At 42.0% G+C, this 23,827-nt stretch overlaps 2 protein-coding genes across 2 annotated transcripts; both read left to right on the top strand.

The window, feature by feature from the left end:
* The first annotated feature begins 2,326 nt into the window (after positions 1-2,326).
* On the top strand, positions 2,327-8,201 carry adamts1 (ADAM metallopeptidase with thrombospondin type 1 motif, 1). Its single transcript, XM_008427626.3, has 8 exons — positions 2,327-3,293; positions 4,199-4,539; positions 4,628-4,760; positions 4,859-5,316; positions 5,410-5,596; positions 5,692-5,870; positions 5,972-6,147; positions 6,260-8,201. Exons 1-8 carry the CDS (start codon positions 2,672-2,674, stop codon positions 6,999-7,001), a joined length of 2,838 nt encoding a protein of 945 aa, XP_008425848.2. The 5' UTR covers positions 2,327-2,671; the 3' UTR covers positions 7,002-8,201.
* A 4,286-nt stretch (positions 8,202-12,487) lies between these two features.
* cyyr1 (cysteine/tyrosine-rich 1) lies at positions 12,488-23,011 on the top strand. The gene is made up of 4 exons (XM_008427612.2): positions 12,488-13,211; positions 14,926-15,025; positions 15,733-15,893; positions 22,065-23,011. The coding sequence occupies exons 1-4, from the start codon at positions 13,133-13,135 to the stop codon at positions 22,196-22,198; spliced, it is 474 nt and encodes a 157-aa protein (XP_008425834.1). The 5' UTR covers positions 12,488-13,132; the 3' UTR covers positions 22,199-23,011.
* The last annotated feature ends 816 nt before the right edge of the window (positions 23,012-23,827 follow it).

The following is a 23,827-nucleotide window of genomic DNA, read 5'->3' as shown; positions in this document are numbered from 1 at the left end:
CCTTTGTGTCCGTGTCATTTAACACTGGCTTACAAGCTAACGACTGTGGATGTGGTTTTTATGAGCTGCTGCCATTTCTCATCCTCTGAAGTGGTCCCATAAAGGTGGAAATTAAAAAAACATGGGCAATTTAACTTACATGTAACTCATACGATTTGAGGTTTCCCCAAAGAGTTGAGGACATAAAGGATCTCCTGTAGCAGCCTGTATTACATTAACTCTGAAAAGCCTCTGACTGAAGACAGTGTCAAAATCAGTGTGATGGATGAACTCTCCCTGTCCTTTAAGCAATCTCAACCACACACCTAAAATATATTAAGGAAATATAAAATTATTGTGTGTAAAAAATCAGCAGAAACTAGTACTCACTTAAATATTTTTTTCAATATTTAAAATTAAATAAAATTTTGTTTAAGACCAATTACTACAGTTTGTCTAAAACTCTGTAAATTAGCATTCACCGGCAAAACTGTTCAAGAGTTTGCATGAAACTAAACAAGGCCAGCTTAGATAGGTAAATGAAGTCAGTATTGGGAGGATTTTATTCAAATTCAGACCTTAATCCTACTTTTAATTACTAGTTGTTTTCTCCAGCACACCTGATGCAGCCAATCAGGGGCTTCTTTTGCTACACAGGTATTCTTGAGACAGAACACCTCAGTTATAAGAAATATGGTTAGGTCAAGGTGATTTGCAAAAATGTCCAGGAAGGAGGTCATTATTTTGCACATAGAGTGGAAAATGGAACTTAAAGTACTTTAGCAGAGGCCCTCAGTGTTGCGAAGTTTAGACATGTAAAGTTAAATGAATGTGGCAAAAAGCTAAGCTATCAGGCACTGCTCCTAAAATCCTAACGTGGCTCGTGGTTAAAAAAAACAAACTCAATTGGATGCAGATCTGAAGCAAGACTTTGGTGATAGCAGCTGCTGATGAGCTCCATACCTGAACTCCAAGACCCACACTGGAGGAAAGGTCAGCCACAATTACAAATAAGAGCTTTGGGGATTTCCGAGGGGTCTGTAACATTCAAAGTGTCATTGTGGGTTCCTGGACAATAAACCTCTCCAGAAATGTGGCTATTTTCTACAAAATTGGCCTGAGATGACTTAGATCCTTTCACATGCATGATTAAAAAATAAAAAAAAAAGCAAAAAATAAAATTCTAATTCTATACATCAAAGATGTTTGTTTTATCTGATAAACTATAAACAAGTACAAAGGAAATTGGTATTTGAAAAGCACAGTAACGGAAACTACATGGATAGACTGCCCCCACGTGGTCAGTCCGTCGTAAATAAAGAGTTTTAATAGAGATACACAGGCGCCACCTGTTGGTCAAACCTCAGAAACGTCATGAAAAGCATCTACAAGCGTAGTGAGGGCTTTCCAAAGGGGTTTCTGCCATCTAGTGGAAGATTACTGAATGTACACTGTGTCTCATTTTAGAGCAGAGGCCTTTAAGGTGGACTGTTGAGATCTTGCCTTGAACTTCATCAGTGATTTCTGTTTTGTGTGTCAAAGTGGGAAATTCTGGCTGTCATATAAGCATCGAAGTTCAATCTGTTTATTAAACCTTCTAAATATTTGCATGTGTGATACGCAGAAAGACATTTTTAGCTATTTATTCCATTTAAAATATGGATTCATTTTTAGTTATTTTATTTAAATAGGTTTGCGTGAGTAAAAAAAAAATATTTTGGAACATCTCTTCTTTTCTGGCTGTTTCGTTAGAAACCCAAGCTTAAACTCTTCCTGTCTGTTGTAGAGGTTGGAGAGGTAAGAGCGGGCGGGGGATGACACAAGGAAGGCGGGGGGGTTCGCCTCATTTCTCTGGAGCGCGGATCCATCCCGGTGGAGAAGCCGCTCCACCTTAAGACCTCAGCGGCCCCGTTGCGCTCCCTCTCCCCGCGGAGCGGAGCTGCTGGAAGCCGGTCAGGGCGCACCGCAGCCGGCTTGGCACGATGAAGGTGACTATGGTTCGGGAAGACCCGGCCAGACACTGTCTGTCACTTCAGCTTAGATTTACAAAAAATAATAATAATAATAAATTGCTGAGATATAAATGTCAGGATAGTTTACTCTAACCCGTTAAAACAAATCCAGAAGTTGAATTAAATTCAAATATGTCAGAAATAGGTATTGTGTGTAACTCTAAAAGAAGAAGAAGAAGAAAAGATTCCCCGTCCTCCGCAGTGATTGATTGTCATGGCAGCGCTCCAGGTCGCTGGTGCGTTTTCCTTGCGCACGGGTTTGGCCCCTTCTCCCAAATCAAAGAGCGCTTAGGAAAGGGGGTGGTCCAGCTGGGATGCAATAAATAGGAGGGACCGGCTCCTCATCTGACTGCAAGACAGGAGAACAGACCAGACCCTTTTATTCCCGAACTCAAAACCAGAACCAGAAACATCTGGAAGGGGGAAAAGGAGCGAGAGAGAGAAAGCGATCTGTTGGAATTTACTGCTGTTCTCCAGGACTTTTCTTCTAAGAGTCAAGCCTGCTCGTAACTTTAATTGCACTGGAATTCGTGGGGGGGTTTTTTGGTTTTGTTTTGTGGAAACTCATAGTGGAAATAAAGCCTATTTAAAGGATTTTGCTGATTGTCACTGTAGAGACTTTATTATTATTATTTTTTAAATAAATCCTACAATATCCACTTGTTGGATTTCACGGCTGCATGATGTGGTTTCCACGCGTTTCTATTGGTTTAATCGTCCTTCTGTGCGTCGGCGCAGTCCGCTGCGCCTGGGAGGAGAGCACCGTGGTGCCGGTCAGATTGGACCAGTCGGAGAGCGCAAACGAACCATGGCGGACTCTCTCCGCGGAGGAGGAGGAGAAGGAAGCGCAGACCAGGCTGTACCGCTTAGACGTTTTTGGGAAGCAGTTGGTCTTGCAGCTGGAGCCCGATCAGACTTTCCTGGCGCCGGGGTTCGTCTTCCACGTCGTGGGGAGCCCAGAGTCCGCACCGGTCCAGGAAGCCGAGGGCGCCGCCGAGCCGGGCTGCTTCTTCTCAGGCACTGTAAACGGAGAGAAGCGCTCCGCCGCCGCGCTCAACCTGTGCCACGGACTCACTGGAGGATTCTACTTCCAGGGGGAGGAGTACTTCATCCAGCCGCTGAACTCCAGCGAGCTCCTCCCGGGGAGAGAGGAGGAGGGTGCGCACATGGTCCGCAGGAGAAGCCGCGCGGCTTTGGCTGAGGAAGGCAGCTCCAAGTGTGGGGTCAGCGAGGACGAGGAGAGGGTGCCAAGGAATCTGGAACAGGAGGCCAGTCACGGAGCCCCTAACGCGGACCAGACAGGTAATAATTGGAACCTAATATGGAGTGCATTTTACGCACTATTACTCATTTGTTTTGTTAGAGTGAAAGTAATACCGCAACAGAGAAGAAAAGACCACTAACGTTTTCTTCAGATTGTGTAATATAATAAAGCAAAAACTAATTTTTATGTTAAAACATTTTTTTTGATGATTTGCTGTGCCGATATTGTGCAGCATGTGGCACAGACTCATCCGTCTGTCAGTTTACAGGCGAGGAGATAGTATGGAATGCCAAAAGTGCCAAAATGTCAATTAAGAGAAATTTTAAAATATAACAAAATTTGAAACAAATATATTTAATTGAAGTATCTTTTCTTCCTATAAAGTGAATATTTTTTTCAAAAACAAATACCAAGTCCATAATTTTAAAGTCATAATTATTTCATTATCCATTAAAATATGTTGTGAAAGATAGTGAGAGAAAACGTAGTGCCTCCTCTGTTGCTTAGACGTATAGTCTGATTGGTTAACTTGGAGCTCTATGGGGAGGCAGTGAAGGCAGGAGGAGGAGTAGCACAGAAAAGGGGAGGGAAGGTGGAGGTTGGGTGCAGCCGGGCCAACAGAGCCGAAACGTGTGAACTCGCCCCCTGGTACAACTCGCACCATCCGAGTTTATTTTCCTGAAAGGATTTTCTCCCCTTTCTCACTAGCATAATTTTTCCGCACTAAAAGGTCATTTTAGACCGCCAAGAAGGAGGAGCCATCGGTGGTGTGAGGTGTGAGTCACAGAAGGCTGATTATTAAAGAAAAAAAGATCTTGAAAACATACTTTTTCAACTTGTACAACAGTTTCTAAAAGTCTGTCGGACTCAATCAATCATTGAAAATGATTTTTCTTTTCATCATATGACCATTTAGTCTGATCTCTCCTGTGTCTCCCCTCAGCCAACCGGAGAACCAGGCGCTTTGTTTCCACCCCACGATACTTGGAGATCATGCTGGTGGCTGACCAGTCCATGGCCGAGTTCCATGGCGCGGGGCTCAAACCGTACCTTCTTACCATCATGGCAGTGGCGTCCCGCCTGTACCACCATCCCAGCATCCACAACTCCATCAGTCTGGCTGTGGTGAAGCTACTGGTGGTTTACGAAGAGGAGCGAGGCCCTCAGGTGTCGACCAATGCTGCTATGACCCTTCGCAACTTCTGTCAGTGGCAGAGGCAGCACAACCCTCCAAGTGACCGCCACCCGGAGCACTACGACACAGCCATACTCTTCACCAGAATGGTAAGTTTAATTAGAGACGATTAAAGGGGAGAAGAAATAACCTGTAGTCTTCACATCAACATTAATGTTCCCTTGTCTCCCTCTTTAGGATCTCTGTGGTGCCCATTCTTGTGATACTTTGGGAATGGCAGATGTTGGCACGGTGTGTGACCCTGAGAGAAGCTGCTCCATCATTGAGGATGATGGGCTGCAGGCAGCGTTTACAGTGGCTCATGAACTGGGTGAGTGAATAATGAAAAAAAACCTTTCAAACATTATATAGTGATGTCCACATTCATAATACAGGTGCTAACAGTCTAAATTAATATATTTCTCTTAGGCCATGTCTTCAACATGCCTCATGATGACGCCCAGCTTTGTTCAGGGGTCAATGGTGCCCACTGGAGCTCCCACATGATGGCTTCCACCCTGTCCAATCTGGACCAGCGGCAGCCATGGTCTCCCTGCTCTGCCCTCATGATCACCAGCTTTCTGGACAATGGCCACGGTCAGTGCTTGCTGGATAAGCCAGTCAAGGCTCAGCTGCTCCCTCAGCCTCTGCCAGGAACAGTGTACACCGCTGATCATCAGTGTCGCCTCACTTTTGGGGAGGACTCCCAGCACTGCCCAGACTTAAGCACCACGTGTGCAGCTCTGTGGTGCACTGTGACCACATCCAATGGTTGGGTGGTGTGCCAGACCAAGAACTTCCCCTGGGCTGATGGGACATCTTGTGGGCACGAGAGTTACTGCCTGGCTGGACGATGTCTCAATAAGACTCAGGCTGCTGAACATCAGGTAAGACAAAATGCTCCTCATAGCTTTTTGCTTTGTTGAATATGTCAACCGAGTCTGGCCTTCTCTGAATGTTCTGCTGTATATTCCTTCTAGACTCCGGTTAATGGTGGCTGGGGCATGTGGGGTCCCTGGGGTGATTGTTCTCGAACCTGCGGAGGCGGGGTGCAGTATTCTTTCCGTTCTTGTGACAATCCCTTACCGAAGAATGGTGGGAAGTACTGTGAAGGCAAGAGGATCCAGTATCGCTCTTGCAACACTGAAGTCTGCCCAGACACCAATGGTAAGAGACTTGGACTGCCACAGAACCTTAAATGACTGAAGTGGCTTAGTTGTCAGGGAAGAAGTAAATCTGATCTTTGTGCTTCTGCTACTCAGGCTTGTCGTTTCGTGAGGAACAGTGTCTGGCTCACAATGATATGTCGGCTCAAGTGTCACTGGGTTCAAGCGACGGTGTTGAGTGGGTGCCCAAGTATGCTGGAGTTTCACCAAAAGACCGCTGCAAACTGGTGTGTCGGGCTAAGGGGACTGGATACTTTTTCGTCCTCAAACCTAAGGTAAACTAATAATACAAGGTTATGTTATCATTTGTCCCAAGTGTCATATTCACTAAGATTTTTGTTATAAGACAAACTTCTTATCCCTTTGCTGATCCCAGGTGGCTGATGGAACACCCTGCAGCCCAGATTCCACCTCAGTTTGCGTCCAAGGACAGTGTGTCAAGGCTGGGTGTGATCGTATCATTGGCTCTAACCGGCGCTTTGATAAGTGTGGTGTTTGTGGTGGAGACGGATCTTCCTGCAAGAAAGTGTCAGGCTCTCTGGACCGTTCCAGGTAAGAAAATACCAGATCTTCAAGGCGTTAAATCTTAACTTTATACCAGTATTACAAATTTATCAAAGTGTTTTTAATCTCTAAGTTTTGCCTCTATCTATCTCTGTTCCAGGCCTGGCTATCAGGATGTTGTAACTATTCCCGCTGGTGCCACCCACCTGGACGTTAAACAGCGCTCTCCAGGCAACGGCCGTCAAGATAACAGCTATCTGGCAGTGCGCCGACAGGATAAGACATATCTGTTAAACGGCGATTATAAACTAATGACCATGGAGACTGATATCACCCTCCAAGGGGCATTGTTGAGATACAGTGGTTCTTCTGCCAGCCTAGAGCGTCTGCGAAGCTTTGCCCCACTTCCAGAGTCCATCACCATCCAGGTGTTGTCTGTAGGCGAAGCCCCAAGACCACGAGTTAAGTACAGCTACTTTGCCCCTAGACCCAACGACGCTGCTTCCGCCTCTAGCAACAATGGAGGCCGCCGCCCGTCAATTAATGCTATCCGGGAGTTTGGTGGAGCCGAGTGGACCCTAAGGGAATGGGGACCATGTTCTCAGACATGTGGCGGAGGTCTGCAACAAAGAGAAGTTGTATGCTTGGACCCGCAGGGACGTACATCAAGAGACTGCCCTGAGGAGCTTCGACCTTTGGTCTCACGGGCCTGCGCCTCCCAGCCGTGTCCCTCCTGGCTTCCAGGCCAATGGTCAGAATGCTCCAAGACCTGCGGTCGGGGCTTCCGCAAACGTCCGCTGCGCTGCATTGGGCATGATGGACAGACGTTAACCCTTGACAACTGTGACCCCAAAGACCGTCCGCGGCCCCTGCTGGAAATGTGCAATCAGAAGGCCTGCTAATGACTGCATCTATCATCTTAACTCCTTCTGTTCTGCTACAAAAAGACAGATGTTCCCTGCATCACTTTTCCCTTGGACAATCTGAAGAGGTTGATGAATGTTTACAACCAGAGCTACACATAAGTTCACAACTGTTGTGACTGTGACTACCAATATTTACCCATTCCCTCTCTCCATCCAAGGGCCGAATATTTAACAAACGTGGCAGTGGCAAAGGCTGACCACATCTTTACTCCTGTCCTGTCAGCAGTGGCACATCTTACCTTAGTTTAGCAGGAAAGAGCATGCTGCTACCACGCTCGGTGTGTTAGCATGAGAGTGTTTGTGTGTCAAAATATTTGTATGCATTTATATAATGTTTGTCCAAGCTGGGCTGGACAAACCAATAAGATGTAGTGTAGGGGATGCAGAGGGGGTGCTAATATTATGTATATAAAGAAGAATTGCTCATCTACTTGCTCACCCCATCAGGTATGGAAAACAAGATAGCTCATAGTGTTTATGTTCAAACCTATGTTCACATTTATTTATCAGAAACCTGAAGCACTTCAATTTTGTCTTTTTTTGTTGTTTTTTTGGCACATCATGTTACCCAGTTTCTCAAAATGCCTCAGAACTGTCTTTTAGCCATATCTTGCCTTCATGTACACAATGATGAGGGGAGCTCAAAAGACCAAAGAGGAGAGCGTGAATGTATGGGAGTGTGTGTGTGTGCGTGTGTGTGTACGTGTCTGTTTGGAGACTTAAAGAGGGACTTGTCTCCTGCTACTACTTCATAAGGAAGTCTCTCTTGCCTTCTGCGAAGGCTTTGTGTTTCATTTGTTCCTTTTTTTTGTATAGAATATACAAACATTATTTATTTTTGTACAGCCTGTTAAATATAATCATTTGCCTTTTTTTTTAAATACTATTTTTTATTGTAACTAAGATTACAGAAGGATGTAGACTATATAGAGTATTTATACGGTTTTATAAATATATATATTTGGTCCTAGATTCATGAATAAAGCATCACTTTGACTTGTTCAAGAGTGGTTTGTCTTGGGTCATGTTTGGGCTATCTCAAGAACACCATCTGATAAATGAAATGCTTTCCCAGCCCAGTTTCAAGTCATTACGACGCTATTTTCAGAAGCCTGTTCTTGTAAAAATGTGATTCTTAAAGGTCTGTGATCACTAAATAAATTAATATTCACTTCACGGAGTGCAAAGGAGCTTAAATATTCTCTCTAAGATTAATTAAAAATAGTCCTTTGTCGCAGATCCTACTTATTATCTCATAGAGGGCGGGGCTTAGCAGATTGCAGCTGGCACACACCTGCTTCTCATCAAGCTCATCAGGAGGGCCAAAGGCCTTCAGTTCCTGAGTGTTAACCCCATGTCACAGTAGTTAGAAGCACATTTGACTGTCCATGGCTTATTTATTTACTCAATGTCACTTCCGTGCCCCAGCAGGTCCTCTAATTAGGTCAAGCTTCCCACCACCTACATGTCCTCCCTATAATGGTTGGTTTCAAAGCGGGCGCCTCTCCCTGTGGCTCAATCAACCTTTCCCACATGGATCTCCAACCACTCCAAAACCACCAGAGCCTCTCCCAAGAGTTTATAAGAATCTGCAAACCAGTGATAACGTTTCCTTTAGAATCTTTTAATATTCTGAAGGAATATTAAAACCCTTTTGTCCTGTTTTTTCCTTTCTTTGAACTTTGAACCTAGCAAACAAGGATGCTGAGAAGCAACATCTCGTAAGCTTAATGACAGAGGAATATCTGCACATTTTTCAGTGGGATATCTTCTTTTAATATATAGCCTATATATATTATATATATATATATATATTATTTTTCATTTTGATTTTTGCACGTCATTTTTCTGTACGCCACTAGAGGGCAACAATAAGCTGTTGATTCCTTCCTGAATCTTATGACCTACACCTTGGTAGGCATGAAGTGCGTCTCAGTAAAAAAAAAAAAAAAAATGAAACTTACACTTTACACAATTTTTTTCAAAAGATTAACATAACTTTTCAGTTTTTATAGTATGGTCTAGTTATGTGAAACTCTACCGTCTTGAGATGAATCAGAGTTCAGTCAAGAGTCAGAGGACATGAATCCAGGTTCCTTGAAGTACAGAGTGAAGGTTCCAGTTTCTCAGGGTTTTTGTTGCAATGTCATCTGGTGTTGGTCCCCTGTGATTCCTGAAGTTCACAGTCAATGTAACTATTTTACCAGGAAATTTTCAAGCACTTTCTGCTGATAAGCTATAGAGATATCTTCATTTTTCATCAGGACTTGGCACCTATCCAGCACTACCTAATATACAAAAACTTCTAACGTATTGAGATGATGGTATTTTAATGTTTTCTATTACGTATTGACTGGACTGTTAAAGTAATCACTTACCTCGCAGCTTTTATCTGATATTAGAGCTCTGGGGATTTTTCCATCTCCCTCACGGCGCTGGATCACAATGAGGCCTGGGCTGATTGTGAGATTGCTCTGAATTACGTCACCCCTCCTGACGTAAAACAAACCTTGAGACACACGTCGACTCAACAAGCTGACATCAACCTAAGTGAACTGGAACCTTTTGAGAAAGTGACCTACCTTCCCTCCGCATCCAAATTGCTTTAATCAAAGTAGGAGTTATTTTCAATTCAGCAATCAAGCGGTCCCCGAGTCTCATGGCTGCTCTGCACCAGCAATTTTCTGGAGCAAAACCATGTGAAACGCATTATAAAAAAGAAGAGAGGGGGGGAAAATAACTACTCTGTGATTTATTTCGATATGGTGCTCTTTAATTTTGATTGCACCCATACTCTGCTTAAAAATTGTTTGGTAAATTTCCCCACTTGCAAGCATCTCTCCTGCTAGTGGATATTAGAGTCACTGGAAGCCGGAGCCCACATTGAACTTCCTGTGGCTCTATATGGAAGACCGTCTTCCGCTCTGCCACACAAAGAATATCATTATCCTCTAATTAATGGTGCTTATGAAGATCGGCCATCATCATCCTAATCTGTGATGTAGCATAATGTGTCACTGAGTGTGTCAGACTTAACATGTTTTTTTCTGTGTCGAAGTATTCATCGCCACTAGAAAGTAGATTTTCACTACATATTTCATTACATTAATGGACATACTTTGTAATAGTTAGGTCTGGTTTCTTTTAAATATCCACACAAAATGAACAAGTGGGACAAAGTTAATTTTGAATCATCTTGAATTAGCATGTAGCGACAGTGGACTGTCACTTGCATTGTCGATAGTTCAATATACAAAATGTTTAGCCTGCTAAGACCTTCTTCTATATTATTCTAGGTTGAAAAAGACTGTTTTAAAAAAAGGTTGGGAAAATTACATTTGTGAAAATTCAGAAAAAAAAGCATTCCTGAAGGCTTTCTTGGCGTTAGAACCCTCTTATGTGATTAGACTTCTGTTCAAATCTGTGCAGAATTATCCCATTCTTATTATGGAGGACTTAAAGACCAGATCGGGTTTAATTTTACCACAGGTAGACTCCAATCAGAATCTCAAGTATCACAGGGAAATAAATTCAACTGAGTTCAACTTGATTGTTATCTCAAAAAGGTGTGAATGCGTACCTACCTCTTGTTATTTAAAAGTTCACTACAGCAATGATTGCAAAACACACTTTCGCTTTGTAATTATGGGTCATTTTCTGTTTCTTTATAGAAAAGCAAGACCAATTCATTGAACTGTAGAGTATAAGTCAGTATACCAAAATCCGCATTTAGCCATGTAACAAAATGTGAAAAAATTTGAGCCTTGTGAAAACCTTTTTTTTTAAGGCAATGATAGAAAATGTCGCTTTTTTTAGTGCTTGAACTGAAAATGCTGCCTGCTGAGTTGTACCTGCTTGTTTTTACATGTCTCTCGCAGCACTTTATTACAACTTGAAAGCAACATCTGGAAGGCATTATGAATCATCGCTGCTCCACGTGGGTGGCATTTCCGAGAGCTAAATTACCCTCATCCTTTTGCCACCCCATGGTTTTGCCTGTAAAAGTTTTGTTTAAATTAGAGAAAATGTGATAAACTTTTCTCACCTAAACGTGAATGCACCGTGGCCTCCAGCTTATAAGGTGAAATATTCCCTTTTTTTTCTTTTTTTTTAATGCACAGTGATTTGTAAAATTATATAGCAGGATGCTTTGGATTGCTTTTTATTCCCCTTTTAAGGAACTCATCATTTTTACAACTGTTTTTTTTTTTTTTTTTTGGGAGTTTACTTCTGTTGTCTTTTTATCTTAAACAGTTAAAGATGGGGAAAAAACATCCACAAACAAAAGGTAATGGTAACACTCTGAACCCAATACACCCTCTGTGAAAAATGGTGCTGGCAGCATTATGTTGTAAGGAATGCTTTTAGTGCATTGTGTCCAAATTGTAAACGCCAAAACCCAGAAATTTAAGCTATAACCACAAAAATGCTAGCACTGAAGCATTTAGATGAATCCTGGTTAATGAATATGAAACTTCCTGTAACAAACTGTATTATATTGAACTTTTTTTAAAGGTTTTATCGGCTCTAGTGGCCTTTATTTGATAGTTAGTTGACAGGAAAGTGGGTAATGAGAGAAGGGGAAGACACACAGCAAAGGTCGTCAGGCTGGGAATCAAACGTCGAGTACTGATACCTCCATACTGTGCTTAACCCCTACGCCACCACAGCATACCCTGGAAAATATTTTATTTTTATTGTATTGTCCTAAAACGTGAGTACATCTACTTCAACAAGCCTGATTTTCCCCCCTCAAGAGGACCGCACAAAAGCAACCAGAGAGCCGTAAATGGCCCCGCGAGCCGCACTTTAGGAGATAAGTGCGAACTTAACGAGAGGGGTAAAGCTGGATGTCGTGCAGTCGTGTTGTGATTGAACGGGCCATTGTGTGGCCTTGGGTTGGTTACAATTTGATTCTGCTTTTATCTCGCCACATGTCGTGATGTGGAAGCGCGTCCACGCACGCAGGTGTGCACGTGCAAAGAAACACACCGGTTTCCTTTTGGTATATCAAGGAGTAAACTGTCACGAGGGAAAAGAGGGGACGAAACGGATGTCTTCAAAATAAAAGCACCAAAAAGGGAAACGACCCGCTGGGATACGTATTTGTACTTGTTAGCTTCAATAATTTATCTGAACTAGCTAGTATAAAATAGCATCAAAATATGCACAGACTCAATTGTAATTTTATAAATTTTTTCCCTTGTTATATCTAAAATAAAAACATAAAAATCACCATTGAAGGGGAAAAAGGTCTTGTTTCTCAGACTGTAAGGTCACCAACTGATGGTGGAAAGTACACATTTTTATTATTAACTATAGCAAGTTGTCCAAATTCAGATTATCTTAATGGCAGATTTAAAAAAAGAAATGAATCCCTTTCAAATGTTAACACTTAATGACTTTTTTCCTCAACTGTAATTTTATGGATAATTTGGCCTACTTCATGATGTCAGATAGGTTCTATTAAATATTTTTTATTCTGAATTCTGTGGTGGAGGGGCTGGATGATGTTAGCGAAACTTCATCCAAAAATCAGGCTAAATAAAGTGAATTTCCAGTTTTCCAAAAAGTAGCAAATCTAGCTACAGCCAGCAAGTAAGCACCAGATTGGTTTGGAAAGCTTTTTCTCCCTTTCCGTATATACTCAGGTTATATTAAACATTTAGGTGTGGGAATTGAAGCAAAAAATAAAAACGTGAGAAAAACATTTGCCTCACACGTCTTCTATTTTACTTTGAAACCCATAACCGGAAGAAGTTTCTCTCCTTGTCTCTGACTTCCCTCCTGCTTCTCCGCGGTGTAAACTCAGCAGGGGGACAGTGAGCAAACGGTGGGAGGAAAGGAGGGGGATAAAACCCTTCAGTCTGCCGGAGGTGTGGGGACGGAAAAGGCGTCCACACGTGGGGCCAGAACAAACCAGGAGCCTCGATTCACAAAGAGGAAGAGAAGTAAGAGGGAGAAAAAAAAAAATCCAAACTTTGACTAAACTGCTCGAGTGAAACATGCCAAATGTGTTACTTCTTTGAGAGAAGACAAGCGGTTTTGTCCCTATCAACTACTGTCAGCTAGTTAGAAAACAGGACTGCTCACAGCGGGAGGAGATCATGGAAAACCTCTGGAGGAGATGGAGAACGGAGGCGCTTAAATTTCTGAGGAACTCTCTGCTGCTTGGTTTATTCACTGGTAAGTCTAACTTTTAAGTCCATTTTTTTGTGACGATTTTTGCCGCTTCAGTCATTTATTAGGTCCTTCTTGGCGTTTTAATTAATCATCTAAACTCATAAACATCCCTGCTGGGATAAGAAGGAGGGATATTTTCAACAGAGTGGCACCTTCAAAACTGCAGGAAACTTGAGCTCTGGTGTGTTCAGAGGACAAGCTGATGGTGTGGAGAGAGGGAGAGAAAGCAGCAGGCGGGGATAGAGAGGAGGGGAATGAGGGACATGGTGCCCCCATTGTCTCCCAGCGTGTGGAGAGACAGGAGCCAGGACCTCATAGTGGACCACCCAGACTGATGTCCCCAGGAGTCTGCCAGTGGGAAGCGTTTAGGAAGTGTGAGTCACCAACATGAACAGCTTGGAGGAAATCAGAATAACCTTCCTATGATTTAAAAACTTTTAAAAACTGTGACTCATCATAAATAGGCATTTGATTTCCTCCTTAGACCCCCGCTGCCCCCCAAAAAAGAAAATCTGCTTCCTTTCTATTAGTTTTTCCCACCTGTGTTTGAACTTCTCGCTTTTGAAACATGCATATTTGCCTCCAGGCACGCATCATTCCAGCTTGAGTGATTGCTGAGACAAAGCAGATCCCTGAGCAAAGACGTGTGTACACACACACACACACACACACACACACACACACACACACACAGACAGACGGGTGTGCTGCTTGTTTTCTGCACAGCGACATTCATCCAAGTTCCATGAAGTGAACCGTACAACCTTTCAACTTCTTGGCATTTTAGATCATTAGATATGCGTATCTAGATCCATGCCCACAGCATGATGCTGCCCCCACCATGGATTAGAGATGAGCACATGACTAGTTATGCCTATTCTCCCTCCTGAGCTGTAATGTCTCCAGCTCCTCCAAAGTTACCATGGTAATTTTTGGCTTGGTTTAAAGGGCCAGTCCTGCAATTCTGAATCAGACTTCACCAAAAAAAATTTTTTTTTTCTTTTTATATCTAACACTGCTGCAGTAGTGTGTATTTTCCTAATGCTTTTCTGCTTCGTCCTCCACTTTATGTCAAGTTTTGCCTACAGTTCTTTTATTTTTCTCCAGGCTTTGAGCTCGTGAAATATCAGAGGAAAGGGTAAATCTTGTGCCCAACTGTGCTCCACATCCACTCCTGATGTCATCATTAGATATGTGTGTCACAGATTAGATTGTCGGCCCCATCCGGCACGCCAGCCTACGGCTTTTTATTCAGCAGGTGGGCTACGTGGGCCGCTTTCGCTGCCTCGTTCCCAGAAAAAAAAAAAAGCAATTCATATCCAGGAGATTGTAATTGTTGCTGGGTTTTTTTTTCTTTTCCTGTGGACAATTTTGTATTATTTGAACAATTTTTAGTGAGTATGTAATGGGTTCTGCTCAGTATAAACAACCTGCTGAATCAAGCAACGCAAAGATCATGACTCAACTCTATGGAAATAGCCCTAGGCTTTCAAAAGGGGAAGATTTGTACATTTATTTGTATTTGCAGTTTGAGGATTTAGGAGGGATTTAAAAGGAGGACAGCAACAATGATGGGGCTTTGTGCGGTGGTCTCCATCCAGTGTAACCGCCGTCTGTCCTCATCCACCGTCACTATTATGTTGAGTTGTGCTTTTTTTTTTTTATTTACGCGTGAGAAGAGGGTGCTAATAAGAACCCCACGGCCGTGTGTTTGCAGGTGGTAGCGAGGCGCACTGTGAAGGCTGCATAGAGTACTGCTGTGAAGGCTCGCCACCTTTCTGCTGCTCCTACTACGCCTACGTCGGGGACGTCCTCTCGTAAGTAAACGCGCTGAAGAAATGTTGCTAAAGGACAAGTTTGTCTTTTTGAAAACTCATTGGTTTTCTTGCTCTTCTTTTTGGTAGAAGTTTTCAATGAAATGTAACTTACTTTAAAGTCTGTAAAGTGCAGGTAGGACACCTAGTTGAGGTGGCTATTTAAGTTACCCAGGCTTTAACAGCCTCGATTGCCAGGAAACCTCTTATATGTCTGTGCATTGAATAATTTGTGCTTTTAGCCTTTCCTGGACACTCCAAAATGTAAAGTAGGTGCAAACTGTTTCTTCATGCAGCGTAACTGGTCAGAAATTGGGTTTGATTTAAAAAGAAAAAAAAGAAAGAAAGAAATATTGCAATTCAGACACTTTGGATTGTGGTTGGAAGATTCAAATGAGGGGAGACCAACTGTTATACAATTGGAGGAAAAGAGGACAGACTTGGCTGACTAACTACAAACCTGCTAATGAGCCCTTTCCTATTTTTCCCCGAGTGCCAATTCGCAGACTCCTCTGCAGCCAGCGCACATGTTCTTGTCGCACGATCTGCGCACACCTCACAGCTGAGTTGGATCAGATGAGGCGGCACATCTCCATGGCAGCACTGGAGAAGTGATGGCAGAGAGGAGAGAGCGTTGATGAAAAGCCCTCGCACGTCTGGATAGCTCATTGCGTTCGTTGTGTGTGTGTATATGTGTGTGTGTGTTCCAGAGGCACCGCCATCTCCGGCATAGTGTTCGGCGTGGTGTTTCTGATGGGGGCGGTGGCGGCCCTGTTCCTGTGCGTGTGCATGTGCATGAAGAACGGACGTGGAGCGCGGGTCGGAGTTTTCAGCACCTCCTACATCAACACTGTTACCCAGGGTTACCCAGGTGGGTCGCCGTGTTTGACCGAAAGACTCCTGCACCACACCGTAAACCTCTTTTGAAGCCTGGTTGTTTGGTAAAAAGTGGCACTTTTATGATGTTCTAGTACTTTTTTTAAAGGTTAATTTATTACCAAACAAGTAGTTAAATGTTTATTACCTGAAAAAGGGGTGTAATTATGAAAACCAAGAGTTTGATGTTTACTATTATTGAACAAATATAACAAAGTCCTGTGGCTAAGCAACTTTTACTAGATTTTTTAAAAGTATTTTTCAATTATTTTAAGAATAGAAAATCACTGTGCAAACTGTAGAATATCACTTTAAAGTCTTTTAAAAATGCTTCAGGCTTTAACTCAAAGTAAAAAAGAAACAAACTAGTAAAACATAAAACCTTCTTTACACTATCATAACTCATGTTCACTTTTATTTCCTCTACCTGTCACACGATTTCAAACTTTTTGTGTTTAGTTCTTGAGTTGGGCACCACATTTTGCTTGTGCACCTTTTTGCTACCATACTTTTTCCTTCCACTGAACTTTCCACTGATATGCTTGGACACATCTCTTGGGGAAGGCATTTCTGAAATAATAATAAAAAAAGCCTTTAATGTTCTTGTATAACATTCTACTTCTCAGAGAAACTGAAGTTTGAGTTTTTTGTCAGCTACAATCATCCATACAGGCAGAAATAAGTGCCTTGTACTTGTGCTGTGTTTTAATTTCTGGAATAAATTAGCTTTTTTAATATATTCCAATGTATTAAAATACAGCAGCATGTAGAGTTATACATGAACTTGCTTCTAACTTTACCAGCTGTCTACAGAGGTGGAAATGTGAAGCAGACAAAGAGTTTAAGGAGTTTTCCTGGAAAAATTGCCTTTTAAAGATTTACAGCAAAATTGTTGATGTAAATTTTCTTGACTCAGTTTCCCCCTACATTCATTAAAGTCTGTTGCTTAAAGGTAGAAGTTTTTTCTCTCTCTTTTTTTTTTTTTAATAAATGCATACTATGGTGCACCAGAGCCGATGTTCTGTGACACTCCTCAGCCTTTGTGTTGCTATTTTCTCTCCTCTTCCTCATCATTTATTCACAGTGTTTCATTCACAGCTGTGTTTCCCCTTCATGCGACAGCAGGGGTGAAAGTAGTTAAATTCCAGTTGCAATATGGAATAATTGGTTGAATACAATAGAGATGAGAATTTCTAGGCGCAGCCGAGGTGTTGAGGGGATCCGTTTTGGTGGCCTTTGGATCGCATCTCTGCTTTTTGCGGATGATGTGGTCCTGTTGGCTTCATCGGAACGTGATCTGCAGCTCTCGCTGGAGCGGTTCGCGGCCGAGTGTGAAGCGGCCGGGATGAGGCTCAGTGCCTCCAAATCCGAGGCCATGGTCTTGAGCCGGAAAAGGGTAGAGTGCCTTCTCCGGGTCAGGGGGGTCGTCCTGCCTCAAGTGGAGGAGTTTAAGTATCTGGGGATCTTGTTCACGAATGAGGGAAGAAGGGAGCGGGAGATCGACAGGCGGATTGGGGCAGCGTCTGCCGTGAAGCGGGCGCTGTACCGGTCCGTGGTGGTGAAGAGAGAGCTGAGCCAAAAAGCGAAGCTCTCGATTTACCGGTCGATCTACGTTCCCACCCTCATCTATGGTCATGAGCTTTGGGTCATAACCGAAAGAACGAGGTCACGGGTACAAGAGGCCGAAATGGGCTTCCTCCGCAGGGTGGCTGGGCTCTCCCTTAGAGATAGGGTGAGAAGCTTGGTCATCCGGGAGGGACTCAGAGTAGAGCCGCTGCTCCTCCACGTCGAGAGGAGCCAGTTGAGGTGGCTCGGGCATCTGGTCAGGATGCCTCCTGGACGCCTCCCTGTTGAGGTGTTCCGGGCACATCCCACCGGGAGGAGGCCTCGGGGAAAACCCAGGACACGCTGGGCCTGGTCTCTGGGCCAGCCCAGAGACCAGGCCAGCCCAGAGACCTGGGATTCCCCCGCCTTGGGATTCCCCCGGAGGAGCTGGAAGAAGTGGCTGGGGAGAGGGAAGTCTGGGCCTCCCTTCTGAAGCTGCTGCCCCTGCAACCCGACCCCGGATAAGCGGAAGAAAATGGATGGATGGATGGATGGATGGATGGACAATAGAGATGAAATATAATGAGAAACATTAATGAGATAGCATCTCATAATGAGATACTATCTCATTATTTTTGAGATAATTTATGTTATTTTTTTACAGAGTGGTGGAAATTGGCTTCTATACTTTGTAGACATCTTGCTGTAAAACTTTAGGATCAATTAAATTAAGAAATGTAATGCTAACCAAAATGGCAGAGCAATAAAATATTACCACATAAAGCTACAAAATTTTTAAAGTTTAATCGTAATACTTTTATAACAAATTTATGTCCGATCTAGGTTAATGTGAAGTTTTCATAACAAAGACATTTTGAATAATGTCAACTTTATTAAAAGTGTTATGATTTACCAAATGACACTATGACAACAGTTAGTGTCGTGAAGTCTTCCTCATGTTTATGACAGTGTTATGACGGTCTTATTCACACCCCGTCAAATAAAGTGTTACCGCCTAATCACTTTTTTCCCCCGATTTATAGGAAAAACCAGAGCACCCGGAGAAAACCTATGCATCCCATTTAAAGAGTGTATCGTCGAAAGAATCAATGTTCCGTACACATAAGGATGCAAGTTATTAATCAATGAGTTAATAAAGTTGATTTGATTAAAATCAACTTTATTAACTCATTGATTAATAATTGAGTTATTAAACAATGAGTAATTGATTAATCAATGAGTAATTGATTAATCAATGAGTTATTAATCTAAGTAATAACCATAAATGATAACCATCATTTATGGTTATCATTTCCATAACCATAAATGATGGTTATGGAAAAACAAAAGAAAGTCGATGGGGATGTTATTTCATTTAGCAGCACCTCAGAATATATTTTTGCCTCTAACGTCTAATGAGGGAACTTTGTTGTTCTCATCTACACTCCCGCCAAGTTGCAAACTAATTTTTCTCTGATCTGTTTCCGGGATACAAACCTTCCTGCCTGCTGGTGCAAAATGCGAGATTTCAGACTTCACCTTCCTTGTGGGAATTGGCTTCAGTTTTAATTTTGGCTGTGTTTTGAGGTCATTAAATGTTGGCTCCAACTTGCCGTCACGAAGATATAGGATTCTTCGATTACATATCGAATTCGTTTTGGGTAACTGGACTTTCTTTTTCTCTATCGGTGTTTGAACCTGTTTATCGATGGTTTCTGTTTCAGTTTTGCTGACATCTGTAGGTCTCTTCAAAGTAATTTCATGGTCCACCTTTTCCTCTTTGTTCTCTAAGGACTCCTTCAATCGCTCGTGTTCCATTTTTTCATTGATGTATAATTGTGTCACCTCATGCACTTTGTTGGTGGCTTCTTTAAGTTGATTTTGATCCCTCTTGCTGTTTTCGGTTAGTGCCTTTATATGATAATTTAAGGCTTTAATTTCTGTCTTTAGGTCCCTCCAATCAGATTCTGTGTGGGCTAAAGCTTTTTTCTCAGAGAGAGCCTCTCTTTGTTGTTGGAAGGCTAAGAGCCTGGAGGTCTCAGCCTGCTGCTCCTTGAGTTTTCTCATCTCTTGTTCTTTTCTTGTCAGACGTTCTTTTAATGTCCTGGTTTGGTTTTTTTCCAAAGCTAATGCGCTTGAAGATAAATCGGCCCTTGCTCTAAATTCTTGTTTGGTTCTATCCATAGCTTCCTCCAGTGGGGTTTTCGGAAGCTTCTTCTCAAGAATTTTGTTTTCCTTCTCTGCCTCTTTCAACTGCTTTTCTAGAGCGTTTACCTTGGCCTCGAGAAGTCTGTACCTGTCCTTTTCTCTCAAAATCTCCTGATTCTTTATGCCGATCTCATCAATCTTTCGGGACAGTTCGAACTCAAGTTTCTTCACTTGGCTTTGATGTTTTTCAGCCTTCACTTTGTATGTATTGATTTCCGACACAATTTGCCACTTTTCTGCCTCAACCTTCTCAACCTGCAGTTTTGACTCCCTCTCAAGGTTTTTTAAAGAGGATTGAAGATCTTTGACCTTAATTTGGTACTGTTTGACCTCAGACAACAGCTGAGTCCTGTGGGAACTTCGGGTCTCTACCTCGTTTTTTAACTTTGGGATTTTCAGATTTTCCAGGTATTTGTTCTGCTTGAGAGACCAGTTTAGCTCTTTAGTGAGTGAATCAACTTTATCATTTAAAACCTCAATTTGTTCACGAGCTTTTTCCAAATCATCCTGCATTATGGAGTCCTTAATCAGTATCGCAGTTTTTTCCTTGAGCCTTTGTAAAAAATCCACAACCAAGGCAGCCAATTCATCCCTACTCATTTGGTTAATTTGGGACAGTGTTAATGAATCGGTGTTCATTGGCGACATTTTGATTGTCCGACTGATGTATCAGAAAAGCTATGAAACGATGCAAAGTTAAATCCAATATGGAAAAACCAACCAACTTCAAATTTGATTCAGATGCAGGACATTCAAGGCATCTGTTTCTTATGACATCACAACACTTTGACATCATCAAATTCCATCAGTGGAATAATGTAATTTTTGCTATGTTGCTAGGCAACAGCAAAGCCAGCTCACTTTCCAACCTCTTGGCTGTTTTTACTTTATTGTACAAACAGTCTAAGGAGTTTAAAATTAACTAATCAATCACCGCTGTGTTCAGGGAGCTTATTAATAATCGCAAAATAAATATCAAGCCTGCAAACCTAATATCTTAACGGACTGAATGTTATGTTTTTAACGTAATCTAATTTTAAACTCCTGCTCTGCTAGTTATTTTGATAATGAAACTGAAACGCACAGAATTGCACAACACCTTGCTGAAAATAATTACTGAGATTATTATTGTTGTTGGGTCATTAATTTGAATGTTTTTTATTTTTTTTTTTGTTCTTTAATAAAGTTACGAACGTTTTAAGCCAGTCTTAGGAGGATGTGCTGGTCTCAGCATCCTGGCAGCGTTTAGTTTGTCACCAAGCCGAGATCGACTCACAAATCTTCTGAGATCACATTGCACCGCTGCTCTAGCAAAGCACTAACAGTTCAGAAACAATATGAAATGGGGAAAAAAGTTATTAACTGATTAAGTCGTGTCTTAGATTGTTCTTGAAAACTAATCAGTCATGGCTAGTGGGTGCTCTCACGGCTGCACAGTGGACCCATTGATTTTTTTACAGCTGACAGTAGCTCCTCTCTCATGCAGGTACTGCGTACCCCCTCTAAATCTTTTAGGGGTACACAGTACCCTACTGTACCCCCCTACTTTCACCCCTGTGCAACAGTAGCTGAGATGCTTTTGCGCTGCCCTACGGCGCCGATCGTGTTTCACGAAGGCACCGCTTGACCTGATGAAGTATGAATGACTATGCAGCGTGTGCAGGAACACACGATGGAAGTCATTGTGTTTTGACCTGGTGGTGTTGGTTCCCTGGTTCAGTCGCTCAAAGATCGCAGCATGAGCATCTTAAAGCTGCTGTTTGACACCATAAGAAGAGGCAAGGCAGGTTTGTTTCTAGAGTATTTATACACAGGGATTTAGAGGAAAGTAAAGGAAGAGGGATTAAAAGAACACATAATGCATAAACAAAATCTTTAACATTTATTTACTAGTAAATGTTAAAATGCATTTCTAAACTAGATGCTCACCTATGATGACAAATACAAAAGAAATCTCATTTTTAATGTTAAAACTAGAGTAAAGATATGTTTTTATGATTTTCAAATTGAAACTGGAATCTGACCTATGATCTTTTGAGTCTAGTGGATTTTTAAACACTTTTTTTAATATCTTTAATCTTGCATTTTGGTGGTCAAGGACAAAAACAGTCCCATAAATATTCAGTTTTTCGTGGTAAAGTCTGGACTTTATCATTGTGATTATAAATAAAAATTTTTCTCACAATAAGATTTTTATTTTTCTTATTTTCACTTATTTCGATGGGAGACCGGCTCAACAAAAACTTCCCATCCACTTCTTTCAAAGTGCAATTCTGCAATCCCACCACTAGATGATGCAAGAGTTTCATTAAAAATTTTGTGGGCCTGATTCATGTCAAACTTTGAGGAAATCTCAATCTAAATCATGTAGTTTTAACTTTGGGTGTTTTTTTTTTATTGTTCTATAACCCAGGTCCTCCGCCTCCTTACAGCTACGACTATGAGATGTACCCACCATCATTACGACCCCCACCCTACACCCCAGCCCAGCCTCAACAAGCCAACTACTCTCCGCCACCTCCTTACCCCGGCTTCACCCGCAAGTGAGTTCTTGCCATGCAGATCGCACGCTGGCTGGACCATAAATGGACACTCATCGCGGTCGCTCTTCGGGTTCACCAAACGAAAATTGTCAGAATACCCCTCCCGCCCCCCAACTCTGCTCCCTCTGCCCCCTAACGCTCAGCTTTACTGCACTGCCGCTGCTTTGAAGCAGAACCACTGGTGGGAATAGAACCATTTGAGAGAAAATGTGGGTCAGGATTGGAAACGCACACATGCCTCATCACGTCTGTAAGACTTAACTTGTTGGCAGCTTAACTGTTCTGACCTGTACTCTCTGCCCCCGTTTGTGCACATCAAAGGTACTGGCTACACTTTGATGAAAGTGAAGACCATGTTTTTTTCTTTTTTCCACATCATCACGAGTGGAAAGGAATTGTCAGCGATAAACTGCGGACAACTTCTTGTTTTTTGTTTTTTTTCATTCTTAGAGCTATTTTGCTCCACTTTTATTTGAAACGATGATTATTTTTTTTATTATATCAGATCTGGACCTGCTTTGTATTAAACTGAAAGACTTGACTTAATCCATTATGATATAAATGCTGACTTTAAACCATAGGCAGCTCAAAACTGGATTGTTGTAATATACTGACTTTTTTTTTTTTTTTTTTTGCCGCATTTTAAATAATGCGGGGTATTAATATGTTGGGGGAATTTTTTTAAAACTCAAAGTGACTTCACTGTGACTTGAACTGTGAATTGATGGGACTTCATCATTATAAATATCAGGTCAATAACTGTTTCTCTACTGTGTCAGTGCCTGTGTTGTAAATTAAATATATGTTTTTGAATACAGATGCAAAATCCAGTCTCAAGTTATTCACCTAAATGTACTACCCAGTGGTGTGTTTTTGCCTTATTCCCATGTAGACTGACATTAAAGACAGTTGAGTAATGAAGTATTGGTTTCCCTCATGCCTATAAAATAAACAGATAGAATCTGAGAGGAAAAAACGCATCGGCTTTTGATCTTATGGGAAAAGAATAAATACTTAATGTCTCTCTCTTGGCTGCTTCAGCTCAAACAGCAGCTCTGCGATTGAGAAGGTTGTTAGTTCTGGTTTAGTTTTTAAATGTGCAGCCACTTCCTCTCTTTAGAGCCTTAAAAGGGGGAAAAATATCACCAAAATGTACAAAGACGGCAAACAAATTGACTGATGTTTGCCGTCAGATGTGCAGCAAACATACTTGGAGAGTCAGTACTTGGATACATTTTAAACCCCAAATATATGTTCACTTTTAAAGAGATCTTTTCTTTGCCTTATGTGATGTCACAGGAGGCACTAAAGATTTTCTTTTTTTGCTGGAGGGTGCATCATGACTGTATAACAATTACAACACAATAGCTAAGCAAAAAGGGAAAAACTCCATTACAATATGTTTTGTATGTGGTAAATCTCGAGTCAATTGTGTTGACACGATTGATGAGTAGTACCTTCAAGATATGAATAAAACATTTATTTTAGTGTGAAAATAAAAAAAGGTTGAAACAGAGAATTCTTTTCTGTGGGTATGTACACGAATAAAATGGGAAAACAGGAGGGTTAGAGTGATAATATTGTGAGCATGGGAGGCTGAGTTAATCCCAGCCGGCTGCGGTCAGGTGATCCG

The sequence above is a fragment of the Poecilia reticulata genome, chromosome 2 (assembly GCF_904066995.2).
Source record: "Poecilia reticulata chromosome 2, P_reticulata-male-v2, whole genome shotgun sequence".
NCBI lineage: Eukaryota > Metazoa > Chordata > Actinopteri > Cyprinodontiformes > Poeciliidae > Poecilia > Poecilia reticulata.
Note: the sequence above shows the minus strand (reverse complement) of the source record. Positions and strands in the feature narration are given on the sequence as shown.

Excerpts from the sequence above, each read along its gene's own strand:
- adamts1 (XM_008427626.3), top strand. The coding sequence starts at position 2,672 with ATGATGTGGTTTCCACGCGTTTCTATTGGTTTAATCGTCCTTCTGTGC. Across the intron at positions 3,294-4,198 it reads CCCTAACGCGGACCAGACAG|CCAACCGGAGAACCAGGCGC; the intron begins GTAATAATTGGA and ends GTCTCCCCTCAG. Across the intron at positions 4,540-4,627 it reads CCATACTCTTCACCAGAATG|GATCTCTGTGGTGCCCATTC; the intron begins GTAAGTTTAATT and ends CTCCCTCTTTAG.
- cyyr1 (XM_008427612.2), top strand. The coding sequence starts at position 13,133 with ATGGAAAACCTCTGGAGGAGATGGAGAACGGAGGCGCTTAAATTTCTG. Across the intron at positions 13,212-14,925 it reads GCTGCTTGGTTTATTCACTG|GTGGTAGCGAGGCGCACTGT; the intron begins GTAAGTCTAACT and ends GTGTGTTTGCAG. Across the intron at positions 15,894-22,064 it reads TGTTACCCAGGGTTACCCAG|GTCCTCCGCCTCCTTACAGC; the intron begins GTGGGTCGCCGT and ends TCTATAACCCAG.